The sequence below is a fragment of the Oncorhynchus gorbuscha genome, linkage group LG19 (genome assembly GCF_021184085.1).
Source record: "Oncorhynchus gorbuscha isolate QuinsamMale2020 ecotype Even-year linkage group LG19, OgorEven_v1.0, whole genome shotgun sequence".
Classification (NCBI taxonomy): Eukaryota; Metazoa; Chordata; class Actinopteri; order Salmoniformes; family Salmonidae; genus Oncorhynchus; species Oncorhynchus gorbuscha.
In genome coordinates, this window is record NC_060191.1 from 7,203,213 (window position 1) to 7,229,076 (window position 25,864).

Here is a 25,864-nt window from a genome sequence, read left to right on the forward strand (position 1 = left end):
GCTGCTTCTCTCTTCTGTCCCTCTATCTACCTCTTCTTTCTCACTCATTTCCTCCCCGTCTCTCCCTGTTGTTCCCCCTCTCTACAATTCCTCTGACTGCCTTCTCTCTATCCCCCCGTCCCAGTCTCTGTCCTGTTAAGTTATCAGCAGGCTCTATTACAATGCAGTATTTTCTCCTGCCCTGTAATTTCCCCAAACTTTCTTAATTGCACCTCTCTCTGTCTGGGAAAACAAGTCTGTTCCTGTCTCTCTCTAACTGTCCACTTGTTCACCTTCCCTCTCCTGCAAAAGGAAAATAGCATTCACCTTTCCCATCATACATTTACAGCCACACTCCCTCCTCCTCCTGTACCTGTGTTCTATGGTTGTATTACTTTATAGATACAGTAAAATCAGATGATTATTATTATTATTATTATGCCCTTCCACAGACCTTGTAGGTCAAATTATGACGCGTACCATTGGTCATTTAAGCAATAAGGCCGAGGTGTGGTATATCGCCAATATACCACAAACCCCTGAGGTGCCTCATTACTATTATAAACTGGTTACCAACGTAATTAGTGCAGTAAAAATACACGTTTTGTCATACCCGTGGTATACCACGGCTGTCAGCCAATCAGCATTCAGGGCTCGACCCCACCCAGTTTATAATACAACGTGATGTATCCAGATAATAATGCCCTCACATAATAACGGGCAAAGAAACAAGCATCACAAACTGTTACCCTTTTTATTGGAGTTCTCAGAAGAAACTGTAACGATAAAAACAACAAGCTGGTAACCATAATATTCCAAAATGTAAAAGAACAAAACATTAGACTAAGACATTTAAATAATTTAGAGATTGCCATCATTCTCAATGCAGCCCCGTGTGTCGACACTAGTGGAGCTATTGCATGTCCTTATTTGGGCAAAAAGGGGGCGAGGCCTCCGGGAACATTTGTGACACAATTGCTCAGGAATGGAGAGCTGCAGGACGGGGCGTGGCCGAGGAGCGGGGAGAGCCAATAACAGGCTAGTGTTATGGACCACCTGAGTGTACAGGTGAAGGGAGCAGTGAAGAGGGGGAGGGGCAGGAGTGTAACACAGAACCAATATTATTCTACTAAAGCATCCTCATCAGTTGATAGTTATTAACAGTCTCTCTGTGGGAAGTATAGAGCAGTGTACCCACCTACACACACACACTCAGAAGAGGTACACACCCAGAAATGGAATGGGCTAAATTCCACATGATTTCATATTTACCGAATTGAATTGTACATGTTGCATATCAAATTTAATTCTGCACACCCATAGAACAACGAGTCCACATATTATAGAACCTTTACTTGAAGTGGAAAATACCATTTGACCCATTCTAATTCTATGGGACAGAGCCAGGTACACCGCTGACTATTTTAGAGACAGGCTTGGGGAAACATAGTGAAAACAACCTCTGTGTGAAAGTTAGACACATAACAGACAAACACAGAGACAGTGCTGCAGTTCATTAGGTAGATACTGTAGAGAAGGTGTTCCCAGTGGAGAACAGAGACTGTGTTCCTCCAGGTGTCTTTGAGTGAAGAGGAAGCAGAACATTTGTAGTCTGCTGTGTCCAGAGAAGATGTATTGGTGGGTAGAGACCTTACTCTACTGTCCAGAGTGTGAGTTTTGGTTTGGGGACAGGAGAGGTGCAGAGCGGGGGTGAGATGAGGGTCACTCTCCAATTCCAAAACAGGGATGGGAGAACGCCTTGAGGAGGACTGGCGGAATTGGTCAGCGTGGCACCTGCATCTGCTGCGTGGTCTGTGATTGGCTCTGGCCGGTGACCTCGGACCCGCGGCTGGCCAATCGGCTGAGGATGTTCCTCTCCGACATCTGCAGCCTCACGGCGACGGGTGGTATACGGGCGATGGTTGCCGGGAGACGGGTGACGTCGGCCTTCATGTCACTCAGAAGCTCCTCAAGCTGTTTGAGAACTGAAGGAGAGAGACAGAGTTACCACCACCAAAGTCCAACTGACAGAGTTTAGGAAACAATGACGGGAGGGAGAGAAATAAGAAAAATAGATGATGGAAGTGGGTAAGAACAGCAGAGACAGAAAAGAGACAATGAGAAAGAAAGAGAGCGAGTCTGTGTTTGTGTGTGTGTGTAGCCTACTGTCATGACGTTGCCCTGTAGGTGAGGTTTATGACCCCATAAATACCTTTCCCCCTTTTCTCTCTCTACTAAACAGAATGGACACTTGGAAAGCCCTTTGTAACTTCTTGGTGACTGGGGGGCAGTATTGAGTAGCTTGGATAAATAAGGTGCCCAGAATAAACTTCCTGCTACTCAGCCATAAAAGCTAGAATGTGCATATACAGTGGGGCAAAAAAGTATTTAGTCAGCCACCAATTGTGCAAGTTCTCCAACTTAAAAAGATGAGGTCTGGAATTTTAATCATAGGTACACTTCAACTATGACAGACAAAATGAGAAGAAAAAAAATCCAGAAAATCACATTGTAGGATTTTTAATGAATATATTTGCAAATTATGGTGGAAAATAAGTATTTGGTCAACAACAAAAGTTTATCTCAATACTTGTTATATACCCTTTGTTGGCAATGACAGAGGTCAAACGTTTTCTGTAAGTCTTCACAAGGTTTTCACACACTGTTGCTGGTATTTTGGCCCATTCCTCCATGCAGAACTCCTCTAGAGCAGTGATGTTTTGGGGCTATTGCTGAGCAACACGTACTTTCAACTCCCTCCAAAGAGTTTCTATGGGGTTGAGATCTGGAGACTAGCTAGGCCACTCCAGGACCTTGAAATGCTTCTTACGAAGCCACTCCTTTGTTGCCCGGGCGGTGTGTTTGGGATCATTGTCATGCTGAAAGACCCAGCCACGTTTCATCTTCAATGCCCTTGCTGATGGAAGGAGGTTTTCGCTCAAAATCTCACGATACATGGCCCCATTCATTCTTTCCTTTACACGGATCAGTCGTCCTGGTCCCTTTGCAGAAAAACAGCCACAAAGCATGATGTTTCCACCCCCATGCTTCACAGTAGGTATGGTGGTCTTTGGATGCAACTCAGCATTCTTTGTCCTAAAAACACGACGAGTTGAGTTTTTACCAAAAAGTTCTATTTTGGTTTCATCTGACCATATGACTTTCTCCCAATCTTCTTCTGGATCATCCAAATGCTCTCTAGCAAACTTCAGATGGGCCTGGACATGTACTGGCTCAAGCAGGGGGACACGTCTGGCACTGCAGGATTTGAGTCCCTGGCGGCGTAGTGCGTTACTGATGGTAGGCTTTGTTACTTTGGTCTCAGCTCTCTGCAGGTCATTCACTAGGTCCCCCCGTGTGGTTCTGGGATTTTTGCTCACTGTTCTTGTGATCATTTTGACCCCACGGGGTGAGATCTTGCGTGGAGCCCCAGATCGAGGAAGATTATCAGTGGTCTTGTACTTGTATGTCTTCCATTTCCTAATAATTGCTCCCACAGTTGATTTCTTCAAACCAAGCTGCTTACCTATTGCAGATTCAGTCTTCCAGCCTGGTGCAGGTCTACAATTTTGTTTCTGGTGTCCTTTGACAGCTCTTGGCCATAGTGGAGTTTGGAGTGTGACTGTTTGAGGTTGTGGACAGGTGTCTTTTATACTGATAACAAGTTCAAACAGGTGCCATTAATACAGGTAACGAGTGGAGGACAGAGGAGCCTCTTAAAGAAGAAGTTACAGGTCTGTGAGAGCCAGAAATCTTGCTTGTTTGTTATTGACCAAATACTTATTTTCCACCATAATTTGCTAATAAATTAATAAAAAATCATACAATGTGATTTTCTGGATTTTTTCCCTCATTTTGTCTGTCATAGTTGAAGTGTACCTATGATGAAAATTACAGGCCTCTCATCTTTTTAAGTGGGAGAACTTGCACAATTGGTGGCTGACTAAATACTTTTTTGCCCCACTGTAATTAGTATATTTGGGTAGAAAACACTCTGAAGTTTCTAAAACTGTTAGAATGATGTCTGTGAGTATAACAGAACTCATTTGGCAGGTGGAAACCTGAGAAACATCCAACCAGGAAGTGGGAAATCTGAGGTTTGTAGTTTTTCAACTCATTGCCTTTCCAATATCCAGTGTCTGTGGGGTCATTTTGCACTTCCAAAGGCTTCCTTCCACTAGATATCAACAGTCTTTAGAACCTTGTTTGATGCTTCTACTTTGAAGGGGGGACGAATGAGACGATTGAGCCAGGTGTCTGGCAGATTGCCACGAGCTCGTGACGTGCGGTCAGGTGAATGTTACCTTGCGTTCCATTGCTTTTCTACAGAGAAAGGAATTCTCCGGTTGGAACATTATTGAAGATTTTTGATAAAAACATCCTAAAGATGGATTCTATACCTCTTGACATGTTTCTACGACCTGTAATATACCCTTTTGGACTTTTCATCCGACCTTTCGGCTGGACGCGCGTTTGGATTTGTTTACCAAATGCCCTAACACAAGGAGGTATTTGGACATAAATTATTAACTTTATCGAACAAATCAAACATTTATTGTGGAACTGGGATTCCTGGGAGTGCATTCTGATGAAGATCATCAAAGGTAAGTGAAAATTTATGATGCTATTTCTGACTAATGTTGACTCCACAACGTGGCGGAACTCTCTTTGGCTGTTTTGGTCTCTGAGCGCCGTACTCAGATTATTGCAAGTTATGCGTTTTCCATAAAGTTTTTTTGAAATCTGACACAGCGATTGCATTAAGGAGAAGTATATCTCTAATTCCATGTTTAACACTTGTATGTTCATCAACATTTATGATGAGTATTTCTGTAAATTGATGTGGCTCTCTGAAAAATCACTGCATGTTTTGGAACTCCTGAACATAACACGACAATGTAAAATTAGATTTGTGGATATAAATATGCACTTTATCGAACAAAACATACATGTATTGTGTAACATGAAGTCCTATGAGTGTCATCTGATGAAGATCATCAAAGGTTAGTGATTCATTGTATCTAAATTTCTGCTTTTTGTGACTCCTCTCTTTGGCTGGAAAAATGTTTTTCTGTGACCTGGTGGTGACCTAACATAATCGTTTGTGGTGCTTTCGCTGTAAAGCCTTTTTGAAATCAGATACTTTGGATGAATTAACGAGAATTTTATCTTTAAAATGGTGTAAAATACTTGTATGCTTGGGGAATTTTAAATATGAGATTTTTGTCGTTTTGAATTTGGCGCCCTGCACTTTCACTGGCTGTTGGCGAGGTGGGACGCTAGCGTCCCGAATATCCCAGAGAGGTTAACATAGAGAGAGTATGGACACATCAAAAGGTTGGGAACGGAACATATTTTGGTAATCCAACCAGTTGAAAGTAACCGTTGGTACTTAAAGAATATGATGTCAGATCAGTTGTGGTCTGAGATATTATTGCTGATGATAGGATGACATAAACTGTGTCTTGGAAAATTTACACATTCTAGATTCACATGGAATTGTTGTGCAATTTAAATGTTATGAAACTATTTGTGAAAAGATAAAATTTAATTTTAGTTTTTAAAATGAGAGAATCTTTTTATAAGTAAAATATGCTCAATCAATGGCCACGCCCACGTGAATAGGCATTGGTTGGAAATTATGAACCAACCCCTTTTCTACATTTCTATAAGAGCTCCAGTGACCCTATTCACGGCTGACTAAGCCAACCTCAGCGTAAGCTCTGTTTGCAAATGGTTGAACGACCATCTGAATGCATAAGATTCTGTATTTATGATAGCATAGCTTCATAAGGTCCGAAAGAGACCCAATCCTTTTGTTCCTCAGTCTTCCCGGGCTTTCATTCAAACCCAACCCCCTTTCTTTGTGGAACCAGCCGTCATATCGGTTTTGTCCACAATAGGGAAGTTTTCTTTTAGGACATAATTAGTCATCAATGTATGATCCATCCTGTGTATATGGAATTCTGTGTGATTTTTAGTAAATAAATAATTAAACCAAATTTTGTATTGCTGATTCAATTTGTTAGACAGGGTTCGTGAAGATAACAAATAATTTTACGATGTTCAGATGTGACTGAATAAGGTTACGATTAATAATTGACTGCTATTGCTATAAAAGATTACCACATCTTTAAGAGTTTACTTGGAAGACAACAGCTCTATAAACATTCTTCTGTGGTGCCCCGACTGCCTAGTTAATTAAATTTCTATGATTAGTTTAATCAGGTAATATTAATGACAGAAAATTGATTTGATACAATAGCATGTCAAATATGACTTAATCCATAGTAAAGACACAACACTAACCTTTGTGCAGTACTGCGTTAGCAGGCTTGTTCCCTGACATGGACTCCTTGCTGAGGTGTTGGTGGGACTCAGCCAGACACTCCACCTCACTGAAGCGGGTGTTGAGGGCCATGGAGGGGTGGGCCGGGTCCTCAGACATGTTCAGGTAGGCTGCCCTGCGAAGCTGCTCCTCAATCACCAACGCCTGCTCCAACAACTAGAGACCGAGAGAGGGGGGGGGGTACAGAGATGAGAGGGATATGAGGAGAGAGGCAAAGAGAGAGAAGGAAGGGATATGACAGGAGGAGAGAGGGAAGAGGTAAACAGAGTGATTAACAGAAAGAAAGAAACAGTGGGAGAGAGGGATGGCTCAACAGAACACAGAGAGAGTGTGTTCCAATAGACAGAAGCAGACAGAAACATCCCGCCAGCTCAGCGCACCTTAAACCTTCTGGCCAAGAACTTGTTCTTGATCTCCAGGAAGTTTCCTCGGCTCATCTCCCCCTTGAAGGGCTCGTTGAGGATAGCATACTTCACGTCGCTCTGCACGTCCTGCCAGCGAGCGTAACCGTGTCTGAGAGGCGCCACGGTCAAAGGTCATGACATCATAATGATTCACAGTCCTCACACCAAACCTCTGACATCCTGCTGAATAGTGCAGTGGTCTCCAACCCTGGTCCTATCGGTTTTAGTTCCAGCCCTGCACTAACATACCTGATCCAACTAATAACCTACTCCTCCACACTTTGATTAGCAATTAGAGTGACATTGGTATCAAATCAAATCTTATTTGTCACATACACATGGTTAGCAGATGTTAGTGCGAGTGTAGCGAAATGCTTGTGCTTCTAGTTCCAACAATGCAGTAATAACCAACAAGTAATCTAGCTAACAATTCCAAAACTACTACCTTATAGACACAAGTGTAAGGGGATAAAGAATATGTACATAAAAATATATGAATGAGTGATGGTACAGAGCGGCATAGGCAAGATACAGTAGATGGTATTGAGTGCAGTATATACATATGAGATGAGTATGTAAACAAAGTGGCATAGTAAAAGTGGCTAGTGATACATGTATTACATAAGGATGGAGTAGATGATATAGAGTACAGTATATATGTATACATATGAGATGAATAATGTAGGGTATGTAAACATTATATTAGGTAGCATTGTTTAAAGTGGCTAGTGATATATTTTACATCATTTCCCATCAATTCCCATTATTAAAGTGGCTGGAGTTGAGTCAGTGTGTTGGCAGCAGCCACTCAATGTTAGTGGTGGCTGTTTAACAGTCTGATGGCTTTGAGATAGAAGCTGTTTTTCAGTCTCTCGGTCCCAGTTTTGATGCACCTGTACTGACCTCGCCTTCTGGATGATAGCAGGGTGAACAGGCAGTGGCTCGGGTGGTTGTTGTCCTTGATGATCTTTATGGCCTTCCTGCGACATCGGGTGGTGTAGGTGTCCTGGAGGGCAGGTAGTTTGCCCCCGGTGATGCGTTGTGCAGACCTCACTACCCTCTGGAGAGCCTTACGGTTGTGGGCGGAGCAGTTGCCATACCAGGTGGTGATACAGCCCGACAGGATGCTCTCGATTGTGCATCTGTAGAAGTTTGTGAGTGCTTTTGGTGACAAGCCAAATTTCTTCAGCCTCCTGAGGTTGAAGAGGCGCTGCTGCGCCTTCTTCACGATGCTGTCTGTGTGGGTGGACCAATTCAGTTTGTCTGTGATGTGTACGCCGAGGAACTTAAAACTTTACTACCCTCTCCACTACTGTTCCATCGATGTGGATAGGGGGGTGTTCCCTCTGCTGTTTCCTGAAGTCCACAATCATCTCCTTAGTTTTGTTGACGTTGAGTGTGAGGTTATTTTCCTGACACCACACTCCGAGGCCCTCACCTCCTCCCTGTAGGCCGTCTCGTCGTTGTTGGTAATCAAGCCTACCACTGTTGTGTCGTCCGCAAACTTGATGATTGAGTTAGAGGCGTGCGTGGCCACGCAGTCGTGGGTGAACAGGGAGTACAGGAGAGGGCTCAGAACGCACCCTTGTGGGGCCCCAGTGTTGAGGATCAGCGGGGTGGAGATGTTGTTGCCTACCCACACCACCTGGGGGCGGCCCGTCAGGAAGTCCAGTACCCAGTTTCCCAGTTGCACAGTACCCAGTCACCTTGCCCTGATTAAAAGCAGTGGTTCGCACTTTCAGTTTCACGCGAATGCTGCCATCAATCCACGGTTTCTGGTTTGGGAATGTTTTAATCGTTGCTATGGGAACGACATCTTCAATGCACGTTCTAATGAACTCGCACACCGAATCAGCGTATTCGTCAATGTTGTCATCTGACGCAATACGGAACATATCCCAGTCCACGTGATGGATGCAGTCTTGGAGTGTGGAATCAGATTGGTCGGACCAGCGTTGAACAGACCTCAGCGCGGGAGCTTCTTGTTTTAGTTTCTGTCTGTAGGCAGGGATCAACAAAATTCGTGGTCAGTTTTTCCGAAAGGAGGGCGGGGCAGGGCCTATATGCGTCGCGGAAGTTGGAATAGCAATGATCCAAGGTTTTTCCAGCCCTGGTTGCGCAATCGATATGCTGATTAAAATTAGGGAGTCTTGTTTTCAGATTAGTCTTGTTAAAATCCCCAGCTACAATGAATGCAGCCTCCGGATATATGGATTCCAGTTTGCAAAGAGTCAAATAAAGTTCGTTCAGAGCCATCGATGTGTCTGCTTGGGGGGGAATATATACGGCTGTGATTATAATTGAAGAGAATTCCCTTGGTAGATAATGCGGTCTACATTTGATTGTGAGGAATTCTCAATCAGGTGAACAGAAGGACTTGAGTTCCTGTATGTTGTTTTGGCCACACCACGTCACGTTAACCATAAAGCATACGCCCCCCGCCCCTCTTCTTACCAGAAAGATGTTTGTTTCTGTCGGCACGATGCGTGGAGAAACCAGCTGGCTGCACCGTCTCCGATAGCGTCTCTCCAGTGAGCCATGTTTCCGTGAAGCAAAGAACGTTACGGTCTCTGATGTCCCTCTGGAATGCTATCCTTGCTCGGATTTCATCAACCTTGCTGTCAAGAGACTGGACATTGGCGAGGAGAATGCTAGGGAGTGGTGCACGATGTGCCCGTCTCCGGAGTCTGACCAGAAGACCGCTTCGTTTTCCCCTTTTTCAAAGTCGTTTTTTGGGGTCGCCGGCTGGGATCCATTCCGTTGTCCTGAGTGAAAGGCAGAACGCAGGATCCGCTTCGCGAAAGTCATATTCTTGGTCGTACTGATGGTGAGTTGACGCTGCTCTTATGTTCAGTAGTTCTTCTCGACTGTATGTAATGAAACCTAAGATGACCTGGGGTACCAATGTAAGAAATAACACGTAAAAAACCTGCATAGTTTCCTAGGAACACGAAGCGAGGCGGCCATCTCTGTCGGCGCCGGAAGTAACTATGAAGTGAAGTTGGTACAGGGTGAAGTTGGTACAGAGAGACCTTGGTACAGAGTGACGTTGGTACAGAGAGACCTTGGTACAGAGAGACCTTGGTACAGAGAGACCTTGGTACAGAGAGACCTTGGTACAGAGAGACCTTGGTACAGAGAGACCTTGGTACAGAGAGACCTTGGTACAGAGAGACCTTGGTACAGAGAGACCTTGGTACAGAGAGACCTTGGTACAGAGTGACCTTGGTACAGAGTGACCTTGGTACAGAGAGACCTTGGTATAGAGAGACCTTGGTACAGAGTGACGTTGGTACAGAGAGACCTTGGTACAGAGAGACCTTGGTACAGAGTGACGCTGGTACAGAGTGAAAGGATACTGTATGATGCCGGCCAGCAGCCAGTAGTCATGGCGACGATGCCAGATCTCAAATGTCTTCTTGGTGACTGTCGCCGCCCTCTCCTCGTTCTGCCACAGAGAGTGGAGCTCTGGAGAGAGAGAGAGATGTTAAGAGAGACTGAAAATGAACAAAGGACAGTTTGCATCCCCCTGCCCCCCAATGGTTACTAGATAAGGTTAGGGCGTTGGGGAGGGTTAGCTGATCCTAGATCTGTGTGTGTACCTGTGAATCCTCCGTCTGCGATGTTGAACATGAACCTCTGCTTGGTAGCCTTCTTCTTCTCCTCACTCACATTCACCGCCATCGCTGCTGCTGCCACTCCTTCTTTACTGTTCTCTCCATTCTGCAGCTTGCCAGACTCCTCGGTCTTCAAACCATCTTTCTCCTCTTTTTTCTCTGAAGGGAGGAAGAATACTGGGTTAGCACCATATGTTTGTTTGTGTGTGTGTGTGTCCATAAATGTGTGTAACGAACAGAAGAACCTACCTTTCTTGTCCTCTGCAAGAGGACTGGTGTCCATCTTCTCCTCTTTGCTCTCCTCCACTATAACAGAGAGAACACAGGTTAGGGGTCACAACTACAGGAGACATGACCTTAATACAATACCTGTGTCACCCTGACTTTCCCGACTGACCTTTAGGCTTGGCCTCCTGTGACACTGCTGTGGCCTCTGACCCTTCACCTTTGACCTCAGTGGGGGAATCGTTCTCCTTGTCTGCAGTCTCCTTTTGGGTTTCCTTGGTTTCCTTCTCTTCAGTCTCTTTATCCTCCTTCTCTTCTGTGTCTTTGTTCTTTTCTTTGTCGTTCTCTGTGGTGGAGGACTCTCCCTCTGCCTCTTTCCTTTCAGAGCGTTTTTCCATCTCGTCTGGGATTTCAATAATCTGTGAGGAGGAAAAAGGGGTCAGGATTGGGGTAGTGATGGGATGACATCACAATCTGAGCAGTATAATGTAATAAAGAATGTTCACCTCTGGGTCTTCTGTCTTGCTGTGCACCCTGCCGTCCTTTTCTGCCTCTCCCTCCTTTACCTCCGTCTCCTTGCCAGTGTCTTCAGACTTATTGAGGTCCTCTGTTAGCGACAAAGAGAGAATGAGAATGATTGAGTATATTTTCATCTTACTGTGTTTGTGTGTACCTGGGGCGGGAATGTTGGGCTGTGTGTGTGTGTGTGTGTGTGTGTGTGTGTGTGTGTGTGTGTGTGTGTGTGTGTGTGTGTGTGTGTGTGTGTGTGTGTGTGTGTGTGTGTGTGTGTGTGTGTGTGTGTGTGTGTGTGTGTGTGTGTGTGTGTGTGTGTGTGTGTGTGTGTGTGTGTGTGTGTACCTGGGGCGGGGATGTTGGGGTGTGTGTGTGTGTGTACCTGGGGCGGGGATGTTGGGCTGTGTGTGTGTGTGTGTACCTGGGGCGGGGATGTTGGGCTGTGTGTGTGTGTGTGTACCTGGGGCGAGGATGTTGGGCTGTGTGTGTGTGTGTGTGTGTGTGTGTGTGTGTGTGTGTGTGTGTGTGTGTGTGTGTGTGTGTGTGTGTGTGTGTGTGTGTGTGTGTGTGTGTGTGTGTGTGTGTGTGTGTGTGTGTGTGTGTGTGTGTGTGTGTGTGTGTGTGTGTGTCTGGGGCGGGGATGTTGGGCTGTGTGTGTGTGTGTGTGTGTGTGTGTGTGTGTGTGTGTGTGTGTGTGTGTGTGTGTGTGTGTGTACCTGGGGCGGGGATGTTGGGCTGTGTGCGTGTGTGTACCTGGGGCGGGGATGTTGGGCTGTGTGCGTGTGTGTAGCTGGGGCGGGGGTGTTGGGCTGTGTGCGTGTGTGTAGCTGGGGTGGGGGTGTTGGGCTGTGTGTGTGTGTGTGTGTGTGTGTGTGTTGGGCTGTGTGTGTGTGTGTGTGTGTGTTGGGCTGTGTGTGTGTGTGTGTGTGTGTTGGGCTGTGTGTGTGTGTGTGTGTGTGTGTGTGTGTGTGTGTGTGTGTGTGTGTGTGTGTGTGTGTGTGTGTGTGTGTGTGTGTGTGTGTGTGTGTGTGTGTGTGTGTGTGTGTGTGTGTGTGTGTGTGTACCTGGGGCAGGTGTGTTGGGCTGTGTGTCAGCGGGGGTTCCAGTAGAAGGTGTTTTGACATCCTCTCCAGCAGCGATGGCTGCCAGCCTCCTGTTCTCCTCCAGCTCCATCATCCAGGGCATGGACCACTGGCCGTTCACATGCTCAAACTCCTGCACCTGGACATCAATACAATCAATACATACACCAATTAGATGAAAACAAAACAACAAATGATCAACTGATAACACCAATGACTGATCAGAAAAAAATAACAAATGTTGTAAACCATCGACATTGCTTACTTTCTTCCTGATCAATGACATCACGCCGATGCGAGTAAGGACGTGTTGTCGTGACAACCCCTCCCGTGGAACCCCGTCAGCGAAGGTCTCCGCTCCGTCAGCCCCCGGCTCACAGAGATGACGCATGAAGAGGGAAACATACGCCCTGAGAGGGAGAGAGAATACTGTTATAAGGACCCCTGGGAACACACATACACATAAAGACTGCACACACACGCACAAATAGATAGACCATAGACATTAACACACAGACTCACTTGAACTCTTTCTCAGACTTCCCCCTGAGGTCTCTGACCAGCCACTGGGTGGTGAAGGCATCCTGAGGAGGCATCCCATAGCGCATCACTGCATTCAGGAATGCCTTCCTCTGGCGCGCATTGAAGCCCAACACCTAAGAGAGAAAGAGAGGGGGGGGTTAGAGCAACATACACACTGAAAGAGACAAAAGACAAGTGGTAAAGAGAGAGAGGAAAATGTGGAGGCAGAAGTAGACAAGGTGAAAGAAAAGACTGCATGTAGAGGAAGATATGAAGAGAACAATGTCAATTTTTATTTTGATAGTGACAGACGATGAGAGAGACTGATAGAAGTTGCAGTCTGACCTCAATGTTGCCTCCCACTCTGGCCAACAGGGGGGGCAGCGGTTTGTCCCTTTCATTCCTCAGCCCCTTGCGGCTTGGCCTGCGGGAGTTGACTGGTTGGAGGGAGAAACACAGGTCATGTCATGTTAGTCTCACACACAGAAAATACACACACAATTAATCCGGCAAAAGAGTTGGGGTAAACTCCCTACATCACTATATGAGATTTTGATTGAATGACCCCTCAAAACAGCATGGAATTGTGTGCTATTCTACCCCTCTACCGGATGTTGTTTTAGAAAGCCTTTGCCATTTTTACAACAAATTGCAGATAAAAGTTGCAGACAGACCTATTTGAAATAGTGTACCATAGAATATGACATGATAAGAGATTCAAAAAGACATACATTGATTCGTTGTTGCTGCATCATCAGTGAACTTGCTGAAAAGCGCAAGGAGGAAACTGTGTGTATCATTAGTTCACACCTCAGAAAACAGTCAAGGAGGAAACTGTGTGTATCATTAGTTCACACCTCAGAAAACAGTCAAGGAGGAAACTGTGTGTATCATTAGTTCACACCTCAGAAAACAGTCAAGGAGGAAACGGTGTGTATCATTAGTTCACACCTCAGAAAACAGTCAAGGAAGAAACTGTGTGTATCATTAGTTCACACCTCAGAAAACAGTCTCAAGGAGGAAACTTTGTGTATCATTAGTTCACACCTCAGAAAACAGTCTCAAGGAGGAAACTTTGTGTATCATTAGTTCACACCTCAGAAAACAGTCTCAAGGAGGAAACTTTGTGTATCATTAGTTCACACCTCAGAAAACAGTCTCAAGGAGGAAACTGTGTGTATCATTAGTTCACACCTCAGAAAACAGTCAAGGAGGAAACTGTGTATCATTAGTACACACCTCAGAAAACAGTCTCAAACAGTTGCAAACGGTTTGCAAAAAAGAATTACATTGGGAAAAAATCATGTAGGTCCTTACACTTTTTGTTCCTAGTGAATACATCCCTGATATTAGCGAAAATTAGCTAATAGCTAACTTGAACTATTTACACATCGTTACAACACAGTATGTAGCCATAATATTACATTTCAAATGTCTCTATTCCTTCGGCTCTTTTGTGAGTGTAATGTTTACTGTCCATTTTTGTTGTTTATTTCTTTTGTTTATTATCTATTTCACTTCCTTTGGCAATGTAAATATATGTTTCCCATACCAATAAAGCCCTTTGAATTGAATTAGTAGCTATCATATTCACAGACGATGCTGCTACTCCTCGATATATCTGATCTTGAAAGAGCACTCACTCACTGTCGCAATCGAAACGGGCGGATGATCGAAAGGAACACCTCAATATTGAAAAACATAACCCGAGAGTAGCTACTGTATCTGTCGCGCTGTAATAAAATCCGCTCTGAATGTTCTGTGATGCGAACGTCAACCGAGGCAAGTGAAAATCTTCCGATTCATCTTCTGTCAATGTGTTTACCGTTTAGCATGGAAATATTTACGATTATGACAGGATTTAGAATGGCTCACTCAGGGTGAAATCTGCAGTCATTACTATTTAACTTACCACGGCGGCGCAATCGGTAACTCATCTGACGTTCAATCAATAGATGAATGGTTCGAACCCAGACCACAGCAGGTCACATTTCTGACTAACATCGTATTAATTATTGTTTTGCCACCAAAACGCTTCTTTATATAGAATATATATTTTATTTCTTACATAATACATACACACAAATGTCCTGGATTTTTGTGTGAATTTAATCAATGAAAATGTTTTTCCAACAATGTAAAGTAAAAAGCTATTCTACACCAGCATTTTAACCTGCAACCCTTCCATTTCAAAACACTTGTAGTTTAACCAAATGTCATGTTGACCACATTCATATATTATATTAACAATGATTGGATATCCATAAACTCAAAGAATAGACGTCATCATAAGTGCTTTCAACTATTTCTTCTAATTCTATGTATGAGCACCACACTATAAACTTTAAAATAAGAATTTGAACAGATCCTCAAAAAGAACATGGATGATTCACTGTACAGAATTGATATATTCTGACCATGTTGCTGCCCTGTCTTACAAGTCGATGCAGGAGTTAGTCTGTTTCTGTATAATCTGTAGGGGCCGTTTGAAAGACGTTAGCATGGGACACAGCTTCGTAACACTCCAGGTAGAACTGACCTTAACCACAGATCTATAATCAGATTATTCTATCCCCAATCCTAAATGAACCATTAGGAGGATGAACAAATATCTAACCCTGTATCAGCAGTTGGGGCTTTACCGCCCTTTCTAACTGCCTTTGGCTATTATGTATTGGGTTTGTGCTTCTGCTTACTTAGACTTGATGTGTGGAATAGTTTCACACAATAGTATTATCGTTTAATTGGCATCTGTTACAACTGGCTGACAGAATCAGTTGCTCTCTCTCGCGCTCATTCTCACACACAAATGCACACACTTTCACTTTCTGTCGTTTGCAGGAAAACACACAAGCAAACACTAATTCGAACTGGCACATATAGAGATTCATTTATTTGCATATACACAGACTCATATAGTACATTCGGAAAGTATTCAGACCCCTTCACTCTTTCAATATTTTGTTAAATTTCAGCCTGGTTCTAAAACAGATTAGTTTTTTCCCCCTCATCAATGTACACACAATATGCCATAATGACATAGCAAAAACAGGTTTGGAGAAATTCTTGCAAATGTATATTAAAAAAAATGGAAATATCACATTTACTTAAGTATTCAACCCTTTACTCAGTACTTTGTTGAAGCCTCTTTGGCAGTGATTACAGCCTTGAGTCTTCTTGGGTATGACGCTACAAGCTTGGTACACCTGTATTTGGAGCATTTCTCTCATTCTTCTCTTTGAAAATTTTTATTTTATTTATTTCACCTTTATTTAACCAGGTAGACTAGTTGAGAACAAGTTCTCATTTGCAACTGCGACCTGGCCAAGATAAAGCAAAGCAGTGTGACACAGACAACAACACAGAGTTACACATGGAGTAAACAATTTATTTGATTTTACCGTTATTTAACTAGGCAAGTCAGTTAAGAACAAATTCTTATTTTCAATGACGGCCTAGGAACAGTGGGTTAACTGCCTGTTCAGGGGCAGAACGACAGATTTGTACCTTGTCAGCTCGGGGATTTGAACTTGCAACCTTTCGGTTACTAGTCCAACACTCGCTACCCTGTCGCCAATAACACAATAAACAAGTCATAAACAAGTCACGCTCCCCATCCAACCTGACAGAGCTTGAGAGAATCTGCAGAGAAGAATGGGGAGTTTCTCCCCTCATACAGGTGTGCCAAACTTGGAGTGTCATACCCAAGAAGACTCAAGGCTGTAATCACTGCCAAAGGGGCTTCAACAAAGTACTGAGCAAAGGGTTGAATATTTATGTAAATTTAAAAATAAAAAAAGTTTTTAATCAATGTGCAAAAATGTCTGAAAACCTGTTTTGCTTTGTCATTATGGGGTATTGTGTGTAGATTGATGAGGGACATTCTTTTATTTTAGAATAAGGCTATAACGTAACAAAATGTAGAAAAGGTGAATGGGTCTGAATACTTTCCGAATGCACTGTACCCAATATGAATTCATGACAATAGTGTTTGTTACCTTCTGATCGCTCATCAAAGTCCTCATCTCCCTCCTCTGAGGCCACAGAGTAATCTGAGTTGTTGTCAGACTGATCCTCCTGCCAATCTGCATATAAAATGGAAAGAGAGGGGAGGGGAAGAGACAGGATTAGCCAATCAGAGAGTTTTAGGAAACAGACCACTCTGTTTTCAGGGGAGAAGGAAGAGAGAGTGAAGAACAGATACAATCACATAGACAGAAACTCACTTCAACCAACTTCACAAGAAAACTAAACTAGTCAATACCGGGGTCACTTTCTTGTCAATGGGCAAACATGAGTTGTCGAACATGAATTGAATTTCAATTCCCTTCCTGAATTGGAATTGACCCTAATCTTGTTAGAGACAGACAGGAGAGAGTACTGAGACAGTAGGAAGGAAACATCATGCTTAATCCTAGAATACTACTAGAAACACCAAAAAACACAGAGGACAGAGATGGGACATGGACAAATATTTAGTACAAACACAAACACACACTCACATGATCCAACATAACATGAAAGATACACACTCCTATCCCACACACCCTACCTACCACACACAAACACACGTCCACATCCACACACACAGAGTAGTTTAAAAAAGGTTGCATTGTGCAGCGCTGTTCTGTACCCCGTCTACTACCTCGTTCCTCCTGAGAGCCGTCGTTGTAGTTGACAGGCTTGCGGGTCCTCTTGCCCTTTCCCAGGTTACGGGCCAGGTCCTCCTGCTGCTGCTCATAGTGGTGTCTCAGCAGTTTCTCCCAGTAGTCTGGGTCTACTGACTCCTCCTGTTTAATCACCTCACGCTGCACCTCCTCCTCCTGGACACACACACACACAGGTTAGCAATGATGGAAGAACTCGTATACTAACACACACACACAGGTTAGCAATGATGGAAGAACTCGTATACTAACACACCCACACAGGTTAGCCTAGATGGAAGAACTCGTATACCAACACACACACAGGTTAGCAATGATGGAAGAACTTGTATACTAACACACACACACAGGTTAGCAATGATGGAAGAACTGGTATACTAACATACCCATACAGGTTAGCAATGATGGAAGAACTGGTATACTAACACACACACACAGGTTAGCAATGATGGAAGAACTCGTATACTAACACACACACACAGGTTAGCAATGATGGAAGAACTCATAAACGAACTAACACACAGGTTAGCAATGATAGAAGAACCCATATACTACCTAACACACACACAGGTTAGTAATGATGGAAGAACTCGTATACTAACCAACACACACACAGAGGTTAGCAATGATGGAAGAACTTGTATACTAACTAACACACACAGGTTAGCAATGATGGAAGAACTCATATACTAACACACACACTGGTTAGCAATGATGGAAGAACTCGTATAGTAACACACACAGGTTAGCAATGATGGAAGAACTCATAAACGAACTAACACACAGGTTAGCAATGATAGAAGAACCCATATACTACCTAACACACACACACAGGTTAGTAATGATGGAAGAACTCGTATACTAACCAACACACACACAGAGGTTAGCAATGATGGAAGAACTTGTATACTAACTAACACACACATTTTAGCAATGATGGAAGAACTCATATACTAACACACACACTGGTTAGCAATGATGGAAGAACTCGTATAGTAACACACACACAGGTTAGCAATGATGGAAGAACTCATATACTAACACACACACTGGTTAGCAATGATGGAAGAACTCGTATAGTAACACACACACTGGTTAGCAATGATGGAAGAACTCGTATAGTAACACACACACACAGGTTAGCAATGATAGAAGTACTCATATACTAACTAACACACACAGCTTAGCAATGATGGAAGAACTCGTATACTAACTAACACAAACAGGTTAGCAATGATGGAAAAACCCGTATACTTCCTAACACACACAGGTTAGCAATGATAGAAGTACTCATATACTAACTAACACACACACAGCTTAGCAATGATGGAAGAACTCGTATAGTAACACACACACAGGTTAGTAATGATAGAAGTACTCATATACTAACTAACACACACAGGTTAGCAATGATAGAAGTACTCATATACTAACTAACACACACACAGCTTAGCAATGATGGAAGAACTCGTATACTAACTAACACAAACAGGTTAGCAATGATGGAAGAACCCGTATACTTCCTAACACACACACACACACACACACACACACACACACACACACACACACACACACACACACACACACACACACACACACACACACACACACACACACACACACACACACACACACACACACACACACACACACACACACACACACACACACAAACACACACACAAACACACACACACACACAGGTTAGCAATGATGGAAGAACTCGTATACTAACACACACACACAGGTTAGCAATGACGCAAGAACTCTTATAATAACTAACACACACAGGTTAGCAATGATGGAAGAACTCATATACTAACACACACACACAGGTTAGCAATGACGCAAGAACTTGTAAACTAACTAACACACACAGGTTAGCAATGATGAAATAACTCATATACTAACTAACACACACACACAGGTTAGCAATGATGAAGAACTTGTGTTCTAACTAACACACACTTGAGCAATGATGGAATAAAACTTATACAAATAAACCCACACATACACAGGTTAGCAATGATGAAGAACTTGTGTTCTAACTAACACACACTTGAGCAATGATGGAATAAAACTTATACAAATAAACCCACACATACACAGGTTAGCAATGATGGAAGAACTTGCATACAAACACATACAAGTGTAATAACACAGACTCAGAATTATGGGTCATCTCTCCTGTTCATCACCTTCCACAGTATCTCTCTCACACACACACACACACACACACACACACACACACACACACACACACACACACACACACACACACACACACACACACACACACACACACACACACACACACACACACACACACACACACACACACCTCCTCCTCCTCATCCTTGACAACGTATTGGGCCACTTTGAAGGAGCTGAGGTACTCGTTCATGCTCTGGATCTCTGTGTCCTCAGTGGACTCTGACTCCTGGTTCCTGTCCAGCAGTCTGTCTATGGCCTTGTCATCATAATGGATGACCTGGCTGTCATCCTCCTTGTTGTCCCCTGAGACGGAAAGGGACAAGGAAAGAGAGTGGCATACAATGAAAGACCTGGCTGTCATCCTCCTTGTTGTCCCCTGAGACGAAAAGGGACAAGGAAAGAGAGTGGCATACAATGAAAGACCTGGCTGTCATCCTCCTTGTTGTCCCTGAGACGGAAAGGGACAAGGAAAGAGAGTGGCATACAATGAAAGAGTGTGTAAGAAAGACTGGAGAGGCCACACACCTAGTTTCCAGGTTGTTAGTTTGAAGGAAAACCAGCAGGCATTACGGCCCCCGACAACGGGAATGACTACCTGTTTGGAGTGGACTGACCTGGTTATGGTTAGTAGTTAGTGACTCACCCTCTCCCAGCTCGTCCTTGAACAGCTCCTCTGTTCCAAACTTGAGGATGTCATCCAGCTCCTGTTTAGACATGGAACCTGTCTTACTGCCCAGCCCAGGACGCACCACCAGATGGGTCAACATCATCTTCTTCTTAGCCACCTGGAGGAGAGGATGAGAGGAGAATTAGTGTATGTCTTTTACCTACCACTCTGTATGAGTCTGGTAGGCCTTGGTATACTGGGTTTACCTGAGTGATCCTCTCTTCCACAGACGCCTTGGTAACGAAGCGATAGATCATAACCTTCTTATTCTGACCAATCCTGTGAGCTCTGCTGAATGCCTGAGATAAAGAGAGGGGAAGAGATTGGAAGATGAGATGAGCATGAGGCATGCGTCAAGTGTGTGTGTGTGTGTGTGTGTGTGTGTGTGTGTGTGTGTGTGTGTGTGTGTGTGTGTGTGTGTGTGTGTGTGTGTGTGTGTGTGTGTGTGTGTGTGTGTGTGTGTGTGTGTGTGTGTGTGTGTGTGTGTGTGTGTGTGTGTGTGTGTGTACCTGGATGTCGTTGTGGGGGTTCCAGTCGGAGTCGTAGATGACGACGGTGTCGGCGGTTGCCAGATTGATGCCCAACCCTCCTGCTCTGGTAGAGAGCAGGAAGGCAAACTGAGGGGCGCCAGGAGCTGAGGAGAGAGAGAGGAGAAGGGAGAGAAAGAGGGAGGGAGGTGACAAAAGACAAATAGAAACTTCCAATTCATATTTTTCCCAGTTAAAGTTACTGTTCCAATTGTGCTGTCGTTAGTGTATCCATGAACCCATGTGTGTGTGTCTCACCGTTGAAGCGGTCGATGGCCTCCTGTCTCATGCCCCCCGTTACACCTCCATCAATCCTCTCGTACTTATAACCCTCGTTCTCCAGGAAGTCCTCCAGCAGGTCCAACATCTTCGTCATCTACCAGGAGACAGAGACAGTTAGTGTGTGTGTGTGTGTGTGTGTGTGTGTGTGTGTGTGTGTGTGTGTGTGTGTGTGTGTGTGTGTGTGTGTGTGTGTGTGTGTGTGTGTGTGTGTGTGTGTGTGTGTGTTTTTTATTTAACCTTTATTTAACCAGGCAAGTCAGTTAAGAACATATTCTTATTTTCAATGACGGCCTAGGAACAGTGGGTTAACTGCCTGTTCAGGGGCAGAACGACAGATTTGTACCTTGTCAGCTCGGGGGTTTGAACTCGCAACCTTCCGGTTACTAGTCCAACGCTCTAACCACTAGGCTACGCTGCCGTGTGTGTGTGTGTGTACCTGAGAGAAGACGAGCACTCTATGTCCTCCCTCCTTGAGTTTAACCATCATCTTTTGCAGCAGAGTCAGTTTCCCAGAAGCCCTTGTGAGGGCACTGCCCTCGTACATTCCGTTTGGAATCTTTGGCGCCTCCTGCAGGAAATCAATCAAACATCAGTCAATTAATTAATTAAAGCTCATCATCAAGCAGACTGCATCCAGATCAAAGCATCTTAACACATTCTGTTTAGTCCATATTAGGTTTAGTTCTGGAAATATAACCAACAAAATCATATACATTCAAGACAACATTTACTCGTATACAAACACACAGACACAGATCGATGCCCTCCTTCAAGCACCGAATCAATGTTATGGCCCATGTCTCAGAGAATGGGTTGAGATCGTACCATTGCGGCTCCGGGAAAGAGGTAGGGGTGGTTGCAACACTTCTTGAGGTCCATGACCACGTTGAGCAGGGACACTTGGTTTCCTCCTCCGCGGGTGTTCAGGGCATCAAAGTTACGCGTCAAGATGAACTTGTAGTACTTCCTGCATCACACAATTAAATTAATACCAGAAAACAAGAAATAGAAGCCAACATGAGACTTCTGCAACACTACACTACTGATATTCAATCCTCTATTTACTTATTTTCTATACTTCTTCTCCACTCATTAGCATGTGCTAGCACTGATTGTACTGTATTGTTGAGGGAGATAGCAAGTAAGCATTTCGCTGCACCTTTTAGACCTGCTGTAAACTGTGTATGTGGCGAATTTGATTTGATTGCTAGCACCATCCTCCCCACGTCCTCCTCATCACTTACTTCTGCATGGGGCTGAGCTCCACTCGTAGGATGAGCTCTGTCTTGGTGGGCATGTGTTTGAAGACGTCGGCCTTCAGTCTCCTGAGCATGTGTGGTCCCAGCATGTCATGCAACTTCTTGATCTGGTCTTCTTTGGCGATGTCAGCAAACTCTTCCAGGAACCCCTCTAGGTTACTGCAGAGCGGAGAGAAGAGGGGGGGACTTTTGTTATTGTTTTGGTTACTGGATTTGTTCAAAAGGAAACATCAGGACTATAAAATACTAAGCAATAGCAGCACTCACACACACACACACACACACACACACACACACACACACACACACACACACACACACACACACACACACACACACACACACACACACACACACACACACACACACACACACACACACACACACACACACACACACACACAGTAGTGTAGGCATACTGACTTGAATCTCACTGGGGTGAGGAAGTTGAGCAGGTGGAAGAGTTCCTCCAGGTTGTTCTGTAGAGGTGTACCAGTCAGCAGCAGCTTGTGCTGGAGAGGGTAGTTATTCAGAATCCTAAAGAACTACACAGAGAGAGAGAGATAGAGAGAGCGTTTTATACTTCCGCTGTCCTCTTCACAAAACAGGGTGATTGATCTCTCATCTTTGACAGGTTATAACCATAACTATACTAATAAACGCTGTATTCAGTATGCAATGATATGTCATACTATAATGGTTATGGTACTGGTTATAAAAATAATGGTTATGATACTGGTTATGGCTATAATGGTTCTGACTAATAGTTATGGTACTGGTTATGACTATAATGGTTATGGTACTGGTTATGACTATAATGGTTATGGTACTGGTTATGACTATAATGGTTATGGTACTGGTTATGACTATAATGGTCATGGTACTGGTTATGACTATAATGTTTATGGCTATAATGATTCTGCCTATAAAGGTTATGGTACTGGTTATGACTATAATGGTTATGGTACTGGTTATGACTATAATGGTTATGGTACTGGTTATGACTATAATGGTTATGGTCCTGGTTATGACTATAATGGTTATGGTACTGGTTATGGTACTGGTTATGACTATAATGGTTATGGTACTGGTTATGACTATAATGGTTATGGTACTGGTTATGACTATAATGGTCATGGTACTGGTTATGACTATAATGTTTATGGCTATAATGATTCTGCCTATAAAGGTTATGGTACTGGTTCTGACTATAATGGTTATGGTACTGGTTATGACTATAATGGTTATGGTACTGGTTCTGCATATAATGGTTATAGCTATATAATGGTTTTGACTATAATGGCTATGGTACTGATTATGACTATAAGGGTTATGGTACTGGTTATGACTATAATGGTTATGGTACTGGTTATGACTATAATGGTTATGGTACTGGTTATGACTATAATGGTTAAGGTACTGGTTAAGACTATAATGGTTATGGTACTGGTTATGACTATAATGGTTAAGACTATAATGGTTATGGTACTGGTTTAGACTATAATGGTTATGGTACTGGTTATGACTATAATGGTTATGTCTCTAATGGTTATGGTATTGGTTATGACTATAATGGTTATGGTACTGGTTATGACTATAATGGTTATGGTACTGGTTATGACTATAATGGTTATGGTACAGGTTATGACTATAATGGTTATGGTACAGGTTATGACTATAATGGTTATGGTACAGGTTATGACTATAATGGTTATGGTACAGGTTATGACTATAATGGTTATGGTACTGGTTATGACTATAATGGTTAAGGTACTGGTTATGACTATAATGGTTATGGTACTGGTTATGACTATAATGGCTATGGTACTGGTTATGACTATAATGTATATGGTAGTGGTTATGACTATAATGGTTATGGTACTGGTTATGACTATAATGGTTATGGTACTGGTTATGACTATAATGGTTATGGTACTGGTTATGACTATAATGGTTATGGTACTGGTTAAGTCTATAATGGTCATGGTACTGGTTATGACTATAATGGTTATGGTCCTGGTTATGACTATAATGGTTATGGTACTGGTTATGGTACTGGTTATGACTATAATGGTTATGGTACTGGTTATGACTATAATGGTTATGGTACTGGTTATGACTATAATGGTCATGGTACTGGTTATGACTATAATGGTCATGGTACTGGTTATGACTATAATGTTTATGGCTATAATGATTCTGCCTATAAAGGTTATGGTACTGGTTCTGACTATAATGGTTATGGTACTGGTTATGACTATAATGGTTATGGTACTGGTTCTGCATATAATGGTTATAGCTATATAATGGTTTTGACTATAATGGCTATGGTACTGATTATGACTATAAGGGTTATGGTACTGGTTATGACTATAATGGTTATGGTACTGGTTATGACTATAATGGTTATGGTACTGGTTAAGACTATAATGGTTAAGGTACTGGTTAAGACTATAATGGTTATGGTACTGGTTATGACTATAATGGTTAAGACTATAATGGTTATGGTACTGGTTTAGACTATAATGGTTATGGTACTGGTTATGACTATAATGGTTATGTCTCTAATGGTTATGGTATTGGTTATGACTATAATGGTTATGGTACTGGTTATGACTATAATGGTTATGGTACTGGTTATGACTATAATGGTTATGGTACAGGTTATGACTATAATGGTTATGGTACAGGTTATGACTATAATGGTTATGGTACAGGTTATGACTATAATGGTTATGGTACAGGTTATGACTATAATGGTTATGGTACTGGTTATGACTATAATGGTTAAGGTACTGGTTATGACTATAATGGTTATGGTACTGGTTATGACTATAATGGTTATGGTACTGGTTATGACTATAATGTATATGGTACTGGTTATGACTATAATGGTTATGGTACTGGTTATGACTATAATGGTTATGGTACTGGTTATGACTATAATGGTTATGGTACTGGTTATGACTATAATGGTTATGGTACTGGTTATGACTATAATACTTATGGTACTGGTTCTGCATATAATGGTTATGGCTATATAATGGTTCTGACTATAATGGTTATGGTACTGGTTATGACTATAATGGTTATGGTACTGGTTATGTCTATAATGGTTATGGTGTACTGGTTATGACTATAATGGTTATGGTACTGGTTAAGACTATAATGGGCATGGTACTGGTTAAGACTACAATGGTTATGGTACTGGTTATGACTATAATGGTTAAGACTATAATGGTTATGGTACTGGTTTAGACTATAATGGTTAAGACTATAATGGTTATGGTACTGGTTAAGACTATAATGGATTATGGTACTGGTTATGACTATAATGGTTATGGTACTGGTTATGACTATAATGGTTATGGTACTGGTTATGACTATAATCGTTATGGTACAGGTTATGACTATAATGGTTAAGGTACTGGTTAAGACTATAATGGTTATGGTACTGGTTATGTCTATAATGGTTATGGTACTGGTTATGACTAATGGTTTTGGTACTGGTTATGACTATAATGGTTATGGTACTGGTTATGACTATAATGGTT

At 42.9% G+C, this 25,864-nt stretch overlaps 1 protein-coding gene across 2 annotated transcripts in view; it reads right to left on the bottom strand.

Moving 5' to 3' along the window:
• Positions 1–719: 719 nt before the first annotated feature.
• Positions 720–25,864, bottom strand: part of LOC124005240 (chromodomain-helicase-DNA-binding protein 4-like) — a 58,411-nt gene continuing 33,266 nt past the window's right edge. The window contains exons 19-41 of one of the 2 annotated variants that reach the window (XM_046314310.1): positions 22,734–22,855; positions 22,296–22,469; positions 21,877–22,018; positions 21,488–21,619; positions 21,028–21,145; positions 20,752–20,876; positions 20,449–20,541; positions 20,219–20,360; positions 19,703–19,878; positions 17,337–17,514; positions 16,690–16,776; positions 13,037–13,128; positions 12,692–12,825; positions 12,435–12,579; positions 12,152–12,308; positions 11,081–11,181; positions 10,747–10,993; positions 10,599–10,655; positions 10,335–10,508; positions 10,092–10,200; positions 6,709–6,841; positions 6,289–6,484; positions 720–1,964 (exon numbers count right to left, since the gene is read on the bottom strand). In XM_046314310.1, coding sequence (XP_046170266.1) covers positions 1,762–1,964; positions 6,289–6,484; positions 6,709–6,841; positions 10,092–10,200; positions 10,335–10,508; positions 10,599–10,655; positions 10,747–10,993; positions 11,081–11,181; positions 12,152–12,308; positions 12,435–12,579; positions 12,692–12,825; positions 13,037–13,128; positions 16,690–16,776; positions 17,337–17,514; positions 19,703–19,878; positions 20,219–20,360; positions 20,449–20,541; positions 20,752–20,876; positions 21,028–21,145; positions 21,488–21,619; positions 21,877–22,018; positions 22,296–22,469; positions 22,734–22,855 — 3,237 coding nt within the window. In that variant the 3' untranslated portion in view covers positions 720–1,761. Of the gene's footprint in view, positions 1,965–6,288; positions 6,485–6,708; positions 6,842–10,091; positions 10,201–10,334; positions 10,509–10,598; positions 10,656–10,746; positions 10,994–11,080; positions 11,182–12,151; positions 12,309–12,434; positions 12,580–12,691; positions 12,826–13,036; positions 13,129–16,689; positions 16,777–17,324; positions 17,515–19,702; positions 19,879–20,218; positions 20,361–20,448; positions 20,542–20,751; positions 20,877–21,027; positions 21,146–21,487; positions 21,620–21,876; positions 22,019–22,295; positions 22,470–22,733; positions 22,856–25,864 lie in introns of both variants that reach the window. The other variant, XM_046314309.1, reaches the window with a different exon arrangement.